General features: G+C 46.1%; 1 protein-coding gene across 1 annotated transcript in view; it reads right to left on the bottom strand.

Moving 5' to 3' along the window:
- Nucleotides 1–2,683: 2,683 nt before the first annotated feature.
- Nucleotides 2,684–12,490, bottom strand: part of cep76 (centrosomal protein 76) — a 69,063-nt gene continuing 59,256 nt past the window's right edge. Inside the window, exons 10-12 of the mRNA XM_085992329.1 lie at nucleotides 9,791–10,124; nucleotides 4,205–4,422; nucleotides 2,684–3,103 (exon numbers count right to left, since the gene is read on the bottom strand). Coding sequence (XP_085848455.1) covers nucleotides 2,965–3,103; nucleotides 4,205–4,422; nucleotides 9,791–10,124 — 691 coding nt within the window. The 3' untranslated portion in view covers nucleotides 2,684–2,964. The remainder of the gene's footprint in view (nucleotides 3,104–4,204; nucleotides 4,423–9,790; nucleotides 10,125–12,490) is intronic.

Below are 12,490 nucleotides of genomic sequence, written 5' to 3'. Positions count from 1 at the left end.
TGTACTTCTCGCAATCTAGTATACTGTATTCGCTGCTCACGATGCGGTCTCCTCTACATTGGGGAGACCAAACGCAGATTGGGTGACCGCTTTGCGGAACACCTCCGTTCAGTCCGTAAGGGTGACCCCGAGCTTCCGGTCGCCTGTCATTTTAATTCACCGCTCCATTCCCACTCGGACCTCACCGTCCTTGGCCTCTTGTATTGTTCCACGGAAGCTCAACGTAAACTCGAGGAACAGCACCTCATCTTCCGATTAGGCACTCTGCAGCCTTCCGGACCCAATATCGAGTTCAACAATTTCAGATCATAAGCTCGGCCCCCATTTCATTTTTTCTTGTAATTTTTCCACTCCTTTCCCCCCCCCCCCCCCCCCCCCCTCCCTTTCCTTTTGTTTCTCTCTCACACCTGGCAGCTATCTTTTGCCCTGCCAGTACACTTTACACCTAATCTCAGCCTATTACCATCTCGTCTAGCTTCTAATCTCTTTTACTTCTTTTGTTTCTTTTATTCTTTTGTCCGATCGCAGCCCTGCCTTCGATCCAGTTTCTTTTCGTTCCAGTTTTGAAGAAGGGTTCGACCCGAAACGTCAACTCAAATTTCTCTCCACGGATGTTGCCTGACCTGCTGAGTTTTTCCAGCATTTTCTGTTGTTTGTAAGCTCCTATTTGCTGAGATTGTGCTCTCATGGCCCACTCCCAGGATGATATGCAGACAATCATGAACCACTTTGCAACAGCGTGGCCGTAAAAGATGGTGGTACTCTTCCAACCAGGCAAGGATTACACTCCACCGATCATCACCATCGGTGACCACACGCTTTAGGCCCTGGACAGAATCACCTACCTGGGTTGCACTGTGTCTAGAGGAGCTGGGTCAGTGGCTGTCGATCAAAAGCAGTTGACAGAAGTAACATATGCTGCCATTTTAGTGGCAGAAAAGTGCTGTACTTCTTTCCTGAAATTAAAAGTAGGTATATACCAACATATACTCCAGACTACAACCTGACAATATCTTCTCGCACCTTTAAGCTTCTGCAGGGCCTGTGAAAAAGGTCATCGATATGAAAAAGGGATAGGTTTGTGTCAATTTATTATATAACAGCTATTCATACTTTCAGAACTCATGTCACCTCACTAGACAGGAGTGAGTGACAATTCAATAAAAAGGTTAAATCTTATAAAGCAGTGGGAACGATTACCTCTGGCCGTAATGTGTAGACATCGCAAAAACAGGAATTCAGAAAGAACAGGTAAACGATTTCACTAGAAATACCGACCAGAGGAAATCCTCCAGTGTTTCTTTACAATGTTGCTACACAGAACAGCTACATGAAACCATCCTCACAGCTGGTAGCCAGTCCATGTATTTTGTAGAATTGTAACCTACAAGCAAAATTCATCCACATTCAAATGCTGCATAAAGTAGGACTACATCATTCAAATCAAGTCAGGTGCTCTCCTGCTCACATCAACAGCAAGCACAAGATTACAGCACAGACAACTTTAAAATCGTCATCTTACCTTATTTGCTTATGGAACGATGCACAGAATAGTTCAACGAGTGTGACTACCTGTGAAGCATCTACCACTACCCCCCTGCCCCCGGTACCCCAACTCCAAAGTGTGTAATGCCCAAGCAAATCTGCTTTAAGACCTTGGTCAATGTCACTTGTGATTTAAGCATTGCAAGGTGCACAACTTCAGCCTGCACCAAGCTGCAATTGCCTCGTCCTTCCTGTGGGGGAAGCACTAAGCCACTATCGAAGTCACCAGGTGACATCACTGGCGAGATCAGGAACACGCTGCATGGGGAATTTTGGGCAATGATTTATACCTCTGCTCTGTTATATTGCTATCTTCCAATTGTAAATTGATTTTGTTGGGCAAACAAGACAAGCCTTCAAAAGAAGGACAAATGTAAGAAGTCACACAACACCAGGTTATAGTCCAACAGCTTTATTTGAAATCACAAGCTTTCGGAGCGCTGCTCCTTCGTCAGGTGAAGTGAAGAGTTGCATAAAGACACAGCATATATAGTCAGAGTGTACTGCCAGATGATTACAGGTAATCTTTCTAACTGCCCTTTATCACACCTCGGCAGAGATAATCACAGGTGTGAATGGTGTCCAAACAGGTCAGTCAGGAAAACATTACATCAAAGAACAATGAGGTGGGGTCACAAGGGGTCAAATGTTGCAGATGCCCCCACCTGACGTAGTCATCCAGACTCCAGTCATCGTTGGCTTGTTCTCTCTACACAGATGCGGCCAGACCTGCTGTGATTTCCAGCAAAAAAAAAGTTTTTTGTTTTTCATACAGACCCCAGCATCTGCAACATTTGACCCCTTGTGACCCCACCTCATTGTTCTTTGATGTAATGTTTTCCTGACTGACCTGTTTGGACACCATTCACACCTGTGATTGCTGTGATTATCTCTCTGCCGAGGTGTGATAAAGGGCAGCTAGAAAGATTACCTGTAATCATCTGGCAGTACACTCTGACTATATATGCTGTGCCTATATGCAACTCTTCACTTCACCTGACGAAGGAGCAGCGCTCCGAAAGCTTGTGATTTCAAATAAAGCTGTTGGACTATAACCTGGTGTTGTGCGACTTCTCACATTTGTCCACCCCAGTCCAACACCGGCATCTCCACTTCAAAAGAAGGAATGGACTTTAGATTTGTAAATATAATCAGCTTTATTGCATAGTAAAATATTTTATACATTTTGTAAAAAAAAGCTTTTTTTTTAAACCATCTATACAGATTATTTTTCAATAAATATACACAATCACACACATGACAAGCAAGAGGTACAATCTGTCGGGTTCTGGGAATATTGGTCTGGTCTGTAAAGGCACTATCCTGCAGGAAGGTCTTTGTGGAGCAGCAACAAGAAACCAGTCCCTTACTGGGAGTCCACAAAAAGTGAAAGCAGCACCATATAAAAGCTCAGATGCATCACAGAACTGAACGGTACTTGCACGCAAACATCATCCAGACTGCGCAGGCAGACTCAGGGTAGGGATACACTCTCACACGGACGGCCAGTCGGACTTGGTCCCCTCGACAGCAAATTATTTCCTCACAGAATGGAGACCTAAAATGGAAGAGGGGGGGGGGGGGGAAAATGAAAGCCAGAGTTGTCAGCTGGGGATCAGTGGGTTGCACTCCTGCCTCGGAGTCAGAAGGTCGTGGATTCAAGTCCCGCTCCAGAGACTTGAGCACAAAATCTAGGCTGACACTCCCAGGGCAGTGCCGAGGGAGTGCTGCACTGTCGGAGGTGCAGTCTTTCAGATGAGCCGTTAAACCGAGGCCCTGTCTGTCCTCTTGGGTGGATGTAAAATAGTGACATGAAACACATAAGCAATAGTAAACAATTTCAAATATATTTTTTAATGGTTTAACCATATATCCACATCTCAACCCTGTAAATACTATTGAATTATGAGGCTGATGTAGAATTCACCATGGAAAGATCAGATGTGTCCATAGACGCAATGTCCCCAAACAAAATGCCCCCCCTATCTTGTTGTGCTGCTGTCAGGGGAAGTGGAACATGGAGCCAAGGGCTACCCCCTCGGGGGGAGGGGGGGGGAGTGGAGTACGGGGTCACTGCTCTCACATCTTCTAAAGCCTGGCTGAAGAGCAGCAGCTGGAGAAGGAAGGAAGCAAGCCATCTCTCAAGAGTGTGGATGGCAGGAAGCTGGTTTGCTTTAATTTAACCGAGTCCAAAATCAGCAGTTCTGCCCAATGGGACTTCTTTTAGACCGTTAGTGTGTCGCAGAATCCCAAGCGCCTGGCCATTATAAAAAGGGCCAGCAACAGTTTCAGACCTTTAAATGTCGAACCTTTTCCAGTTCTGACGAAGGGTCATTGACCTGAAACATTAACTCTGTTCCTTTCTCTCTACAGCTACTGCCTGACCTGCTGAGTATTTCCAGCATTTTCTGTTTTTATTTCAAATTTCCAGCATCCGCAGTATTTTGCTTTTGTTTAAATGTCACTGCCTTTTCATCAGACTTGTTGCATTCTCATCTACTGGTGTATGAGTGAGTGCACAAAATGTTAATGTATTGCAATCTAGCTCTGTTGTGTGTACATACGAGATACACTCTTAGCTGTGTAATCTACCCTCCCGACACACACACACACACACAAAAAAATCACAATTTGGAGAAGGCGATGGCTATAGATTTACCTTAAACATGTTGCAAATGCTCTCCTGGGATTTCGATGCACAAAGTGAATGGGGAAGCCTTTGAAGGTGTGCCCATCAGGCACGGCTCTCTTGATGGCATCCTGGAACTCTTCATTGCCTGTGGACACTCCAGTTGTGCGCTCAATCTCGTACGCGGCAAGTGCTGGTGACAGCAGGTAAGACAGGTGGTCATCCCACACCGTGTTCAGGCTGAGGTCCTATTGTGGTAGAAAGCAGTACAGTAAAAGGTTACAGGTGGCAGCATCTCAATTATTGATCAACATCTCAGTATGGTACATTCTACATCAGCCTGATAGTTCTATGGTATTTACAGGGGTGAGATGTGGATATATCGGAGGTGGCTCAGTGGGTAGCACTCTTACCTCCGAGCCAGAAGGTTGTGGGTTTGCAGTCCCACTCCAGAAACTTGAGCACAGAATCTAGGCTGACACTCCAGTGCAGTGCTGAGGGAGCGCTGCACTGTCGGAGGTGCCGTCTTTCGGATGAGACGTTAAACCGAGGCCCCGTCTGCCCTCTCAGGTGGATGCAAAAGATCCCATGGCACTACTTTGAAGAGGAGCAGGGGAGTTATCCTGGGCCAATATTAATTCCTCAATCACCATCGCTAAAACAGATTACAGGAAACTCTCTTTTAATCGGCACCTAAAATATCCGGAAATCTCTCTTAACCGGCAAAATTCAGGAGTAGGTTCAGGTAAGTTTTACTATATATTAGTGGCCGTGTAACCGGGGTTCCTGGATCTGTGGCCGTGTAACCGGGGCTCCTGCACCTGTGGCTGTGTACGGGGCTCTCGTACCTTGGTAACTATACCTCTGTGTAATCCAGACTTTTTGATCAACCGGCACCACGCCGGTCCCGTTGGTGCCGGATAAAAAAGAGTTTCCTGTATCTGGTCATTATTGCATTGCTGTTTGAGGGAGCTTGCTGTGCGCAAATTGGCTGCTACGTTTCCTACACTACAACAGTGACTACACTTCAAAAGTACTTCATTGACTGTAAAGCGCTTTGGTCGTGAAAGACGCTGTATAAATGCCAGTATTTCTTTCTTTTCACAGATGAAGCACTCTGCTGTTACACAGTAAACCATTCAGTAGCCCAGCCAAGACCTGGTAAAAATCCGACCAAACTAAAAGGGCAGCTGCATTGGAATGTCAGTCAAGGCTGTGAATTGAAGCTCCCAGACCCTTGTTCTTTTTGTCCAACAAAAGCCAGCAGGCACCACATAACAATGGCCCAAATATTTCCTAGCGTCGTGGAGTAGTAATCAAGGAAGATGGGTTTAACGTCTTCAAAAAAGAAAATCAACTGGTGTAATCAAGCAAGAGAACAACTGGAAATGAAAATCAAGAGAGCCATGGGTGGAGTCCTGCAGCAATAGTATCAGGGCTTTATCAATGATCTGGATGAAGGCATTGGGGAAACTGCCCACAAGTTCGCAAGCGACAAAAAGATTTGTGCAGGTGTTAGGACCTTAAATGAGAAAGCTAGGCTATTGGCAATCTAGGTGCAATGGATGGGCCTGCTTCTGACAGATATCATTTAATTTAGATAAATGCAGTGTTATGCACGTGGGTAGTAGGGACAATGCTAAACATGCGTACACCATGCGAGCTTAAAGTTTTTAAGTGGCAGAAAGACCTGGCTGTTCAGGTACACCAATCTCTAGCCTCCCGGCGCTGATCGTGGACCTTTACACTGCTAGGATGCATTGCCAGTAGGATTAAATATGAAACAAAAATATATACTATACTGTCCCTATATAAGGCCTTGGTTAGGCCTCATTTAGAATATTATGTCAAGGTTTGGTTCCCTCACATGGTGAGTGTTATAGAGGCCCTGGAAAAGAATCAGAGGAAGGCCACTAGATCGATGTCTAATTTAAAGGCACTTAGTTACCAGTTCAGCTGAGCGCTCTGGGCTTTTTACTCTAGAAAAGCATACATTTCTTGATTTGATTGAGGCCTATAAAATAATAAAAAGATTAGATTTGGTCCATGTAGATGGGCTATTTGAGTTAGATAGGTTAGGGAGGATCAGGGGATACGAGTTTCAAAGTTACATAAGTATAGAACTAGGTAAGATGTCAGGAGGGATTTTTGTTCATAAAGAGTCCTAGGAACATAGGAGCTATTCAGCCCCTCGAACTCATTCCGCTTTTCAATTAGATCGTGGTTGATCTAGAGCTCAACTTTTACCCACCTTCAATCCATTTCCCTTCAAGCCCTTACCTAATAAAAAATTGTCAATCTCAGTCTTGAAAATTTCAATTGACAAAAGCATCCACAGCCTTGTGGGGTGGGGGGGGGCGGGAAAGAGTGCCTGATTTCCCCCCTGAATGGCCTAGCTCTAATCTTAAGATTGTGCCCCCTTGTTCTGGATTCCCCACCAGAGGAAATAGCATCTCAGTGTCTACCCTATCAAATCCCTACCCTATCAAATCCCTTTACCATTTTAAACACCTCAATTAGATAATCCCTCCACCTTCTAAACTCAAGCCAATACAAACCAAGTTTATGCAACATGTCCTCATAATTTAACTCTTTAAGGGCGGGTATCATTCTGGTGAATCTGCGCTGCCCCCCATTCAAGGTCAATATATCCTTCCTGAGGTGTGGTGCCCAGAACAGAACGCAATACTCCAGATGGGGTCTGACCAAGGCGCTATACAACTGGAGCATAACTTTCTCCACTTTGTATTGCAGCCTCCTTGAGATAAAGGCCAACAGTCCATTAGCCTTTTTGATTACTTTTTGTACCCTTTGCTCAAAAATGCCCAAATCCCTTCGCTCCGCCACAGTTCCACCCAAACCCGCGACCTCTGCCATGTAGAAGGACAAGGGCAGCAGGTGCAATGGAACACCGCCACCTGCAAGTGCCCCTCCAAGTCAACTGCCATCCTGACTTGGTGAACTATTGCTGTTCCTTCATCGTCGCTGGGTCAAAATCCTGGAACTCCCTGCCTAACAGCACTGTGGGAGTTCCTTCACCACACGGACTGCAGCGGTTCCAAGAAGGCGGCTCACCACCACCTTTGCGAGGGCAATTAGGGATGGGCAATAAATGCTGGCCTTGCCAGCGACGCCCACATCCCATGAATGAATTGAAAAAAAGCTCCTAGCCTTTCACCATGAAGAAAATATTACGATGTGTTCTTTTTATCCAAAGTGGACGGCCTCACATGTTCCCACATTGAACTCCATGTGCCACAGTTGTGCCCACTCATTTAATCTTTCAATGTTCCTTTGTAATTTCCTGCTCCCATCTAGACAACTTACTGTGCCTAACTTTGTCACCTGGAAACTTGAATATACAACTCTCTATTCCTGCAGCCAAGTCATTGAGGATATATTGAAAAGCTGCAGCTCAGTGCAGAGCCCTGGAGTTACTAACCTATGGAACAAGTTGCTGCTTGTGCATCGGTTTGTTGCAAACAATCAAAAGGGAGCGGGATGGGTTCCTGACTTGAGAAATTAATTTTGCCTCTCCCGGGAGATTGTGTAGCTGGTTTGGTTGGGGGCCTGGGGGGGAAAAGAGGGGGTCATGGTGTGCAAAAGTCCATGATGGCCTCCTGCTGAGGTCCCCACCATCACAGAAGCCATTCTTCAGCCAATTCAATTCACTCCATGTGATATCAAGAAATGGCTGAGCGCACTGGATACAGCAAAGGCTATGGGCCCTGACAACATCCCGGCTGCTGTGCTGAAGACTTGTGCTCTAGAACTAGCCGCTAGCCAAGCTGTCCCAGTATAGCTACAACACTGGCATCTATCCAACAATGTGGAAAACTGCCCAGGTATGTCCTGTCCACAAAAAGCAGGATAAATCCAATCCGGGCAATTAACGCCCCCATCAGTCTACTCTCAATCATCAGCAAAGTGATGGAAGGTGTCATCGACAGTGGGTTCCGCCAAGACCATTCAGTCTCCCGACCTCATCACAGCCTTGGTCTAAACATGGACAAAGGAGCTAAATTCCAGAGGTGAGGTGAGAGGCAGCATTTGACCGAGTGTGGCATCAAGGAGCCCTAGTAAAACTGAAGTCAATGGGAATCGGGGGGGGAAAACTCTCCACTGGCTGGAGTCATACCTAGCACAAAGGAAGATGGTTGTGGTGGTTGAAGGTCAATCATCACAGCCCCAGGACATCGCTGCAGGAGTTCCTCAGGACACAACCATCTTCAGCTGCTTCATCAATAACTTTCCCTCCAACATAAGGTCAGAAATGGGGATGTTCGCTGATGACTGCACAGTGTTCAGTGCCATTCGCAACTCCTCAGATAATGAAGCAGTCCATGCCCGCATGCAACAAGACCTGGACGACGTTCAAGCTTGGGCTGATAAGTGGCAGGTAACATTAGCGCCACACAAGTGCCAGGCAATGACTATCTCCAACAAACGAGAGTCTAACCATTGCCCCATGACATTCAACGGCATTACCATCGCCGAATCCACCACCATCAACATCCTGGGGGGGTCACCATTGACCAGAAACTTAACTGGACCAGCCACATAAATACTGTGGCAACAAGAGCAGGTCAGATGCTAGGTATTCTGCGGCGAGTGTCTCACCTCCTGACTCCCCAAAGCCTTTCCACCATCTACAAGGCACAAGTAAGGAGTGTGATGGAATACTCTCCACTTGCCTGGATGAGTGCAGCTCCAACAACATTCAAGAAGCTCGACACCATCCAGGACAAAGCAGCCCGATTGATTGGCACCCCATCCACCACCTTAAACATTCACTCCCTCCACCACCGGCGTACCGTGGCTGCAGTGTGTACCATCTACAAGATGCACTGCAGCAACTCGCCAAGGCTTCTTCGGCAGCACCTCTCAAACCCGCAACCTCTTCTACCTAGAAGGACAAGGGCAGCAGGCGCATGGGAACACCACCACCTCCAAGTTCCCCTCCAAGTCACACACCATCCTGACTTGGAAGTATATCGCCGTTCCTTCATCGTCGCTGGGTCAAAATCCTGGAACTCCCTCCCTGACAGCACTGTGGGAGAACCTTCACCACACGGACTGCAGCGGTTCAAGAAGGCAGCTCACCACCACCTTCTCAAGGGCAACTAGGGATGGGCAATAAATGCTGGCCTTGCCAGCGACGCCCACATCCCATAAATGAATAAAAAAAGAAAAGTTGCACCCTGACAGTTTGGGACAGACTTGGTAGACCAGCTTGTCTTTTCCTCTCCTTCATTTTCATATGTTCCGATGACGACCCCCTATAGGTTGGCCATCCTGCAGGGCTGCTCTGGTGATCTAAAATCAGGGGAACTTCCCAGAGTGGTTCCCTTGCAAATAGTGAAGCTATGACCAGTTTCAGGGCTGCTCCTAATCTATAGACAAAACTATAGGCTGGGGAATTTGCATTCCTTTCCTCTATTAAACAAAGGAAAGTACTTTGAATAAAAAGTATTCAGTTTAGTTTCCTTCCTCTTACATAAAGAATGGTCACTCAGTGATATGGTTTACTGAATCACACCGTGTGCTTGGATACAGTAGAAGCTGTCACCTTACTGGAGACCTTTAAATACTTCTCACATCTGTCCGTCTCCTTACCTTTCTGTGCTCAGAAATCAGACTCCTCAAAACCAGCTCAATCTCATTGCTCGCAGCTGCAGCATCGGTCACTGGAGCACATAGAGGTGGAAATGGTGGCAGTGAGGTAGACGATCCGGGAGCGCACACAGACTTTATGGCCTCGGTGCTCATGGGCTTCCACTTTGATTCGTCAGTCAGGTCAAAATGACACAGTTCAACGGTGTCAGAGGGCTGGCAATTAGCATGAAAGCTCTGGTGATTGAAGAGGCAGCCTATCGAACAATAAGGATACGCTCGCTTTGGCTGTTCCACGAGTGGTGGGTCATCAGCATTAATGGGCTTGTGAACGTATCTAAATCAAAAAACAGAAACAGTCAACTTTAAACTTAGTGATTGCCAATAGTGTGCATGTGACATATACAGCAAATGCAATTTGATTTAATATCAGTTAAAGTGAGAGACTGGAAAAAAAATAGCAGTCTCGTGATATTTTGTCCTTCTCTTAAGATTTGGGATATAAAGCTTGTGCATCTACCATAGAACACGCTTTCTCAATATGAATAGTAAGCTCCAGTCTTTTTAATATACTTTATGACTTCCAAAAGGCAATGATGGAATCGTATGATTACCAGTATTAAGGCTAATAAATCTGGTTAGCATAACTTATCAGTTTCTCAAGGTTCTCAAAAGGAAACTGATCCTTTGGGATTAGTTCCAAACAGGAACGGTGACCAAGGATTGGAGCTGGGCAAAATTTATAAAGAGGGACATGAAGATAACTCTGGGAACTACAGGCCAGTAAATCAAACAACTACTTATTAGTAAAATTTTGTGGGGCAGGCCTGACGGTCCAGATGGTCTTTTCCTGCATGTCAGTTTTGTATGTTCGTATGCAAACATTATGCTGAAGAGAGGAATAATTAAGCACCTTCATATTGTCCTAAAAGAAAAGTCAACATGGCTTTCTGGGAGCAAAGTCGTGTCTGACAGATTATTGGATTTCAAGATAACCGACGTCGTGGCTAAGGGAAACTGTGTAGACATTATGGTCCCCAAAATTCACGACTGTGCTGCCGGACGCCTGCTTTAAGGCAGAGCTTCCTGATTGGCCTTGTCGGAGCAAGGAGAGGCTCTGCTTCATCAAGACTTCTGATGCAGGGGGCAGGGACTCCTTAAGCCATGAATTCCAACTGCTAGGCCCGCAGTTGGGACCTGCCATACAATTGGCAGCGCCTCACCAGGTGTACCTGGCCAAAAGGGGAGGAGGAAGTTGGGCCCACGTGAGGGGTCAGGCTGGAATTGGGGTCTGGACCTCCAAAAGATTAGGAGGTCGCGGGGGTGAAGAAAAAGAGACGAGGGGACCCCCAGGACAGGCCCTCTATTGTTGGTATATCCTAGGTTTTTTTGGTGGGGAAGAGGCGCTGCAGATACCAAAACACCAACAGCCTGCTCATATAGAGTCCTCACCCAGATCCCATGAACTTTGGCAGGATCAGTGTCAGGCATAATCCCAGAGTAACTACTGGCAATGGCCTCAGATGATTTCCTAGGCCTGTATATTTAGATTTTGACACAGCACCACAAAGAAGAAAGTCAGAAGAAACAGAATTGCAGGAGGGGAAGCTTCTGGAGTGGATCAGAAATTGTATCAGGGTGAGCAAAGGATTAGCTGGGTTCCTCAAGGAGTCAGTGCCTGGTCTATTATCTACATTTATCCCATTATGGCAGTTTTGAGAATTTGAATTCGGTTTAAGAAAGGAATCTGGAAATAAAAAGCTGGCAGCAGAGAAAATGACCATGAAGCTGTCGATGATTGTAAAAACCTAACTGGTTCACTGATGTCCTTCAGGGAAGGAAGCCTGTCCTCCTTACCCAGTATGTAACTCCAGTCCCAATGTGGTTGACTCTGAACTGCCCTATTAAGCCCCTCAGTTGCATCAAAAACCGTGACAAAGAATATGGAAGAGGTTCAAGAAGAAGGCCGGCCACCACCGTCGCAGGACAACTAGGGATGGTAATAAATGCCGGCCTTACCAGCGATGCCCACATCCCGAGAACGATTAAATAAAAATAAATTGGAAGAGGAGACAGAAATGAAGATAACCAAATTTTCTGATGGGTCGGATTGCAAATAACGAAGGACAAGTGAATCAAGTACAGAGGGATCTGGATAGTTGGGAGAATTGGGCTGACAAGTGGCAAGAGTTATTTAATGCAAGGTGATGAGACTGGGGAAGGGGAATAAGCAGAAAGAGCATAAGATGAATAGCAGCATTCTACAGAACACACAGGAGCAGCACATGGGATAACTTGTTAGAACACAAGAAATAGGAGCAGAAGTAGGCCCTTCGAGCCTGTTCCGCCATTTAATAAGATCATGGCTGATCTTCTACCTCAACTCCACCTTCCCGCACTATCCCCATATCCCTGGATTCCCTTAGTATCCAAAAATCTATCGATCTCTGTCTTGAATATACTCAATGACTGAGCCTCCACAGCCCCTTGGGGTAGAGAATTGCAAAGATTCACAACCCTTAGAGTGAAGAAATTTCTCCTCATCTCAGTCCTAAATGGCCGAGCCCTTATTGTTGAAGCCATCAAAGCAGTATGCAACAGCAGTAAAGAAAGCAAACAAGATTTTAGGGCATACAGTCAGAGGGATAGAATACAGGCCCCAGGGGTAATACTGAGTGTAGTGCACTGGTTTGGCCTGACCCG

The sequence above is a fragment of the Somniosus microcephalus genome, chromosome 7, assembly GCF_052327205.1.
Source record: "Somniosus microcephalus isolate GS21.2 chromosome 7, FLI_Smic_1.0, whole genome shotgun sequence".
Taxonomy (NCBI): Eukaryota; Metazoa; Chordata; class Chondrichthyes; order Squaliformes; family Somniosidae; genus Somniosus; species Somniosus microcephalus.
Note: the sequence above shows the minus strand (reverse complement) of the source record. Positions and strands in the feature narration are given on the sequence as shown.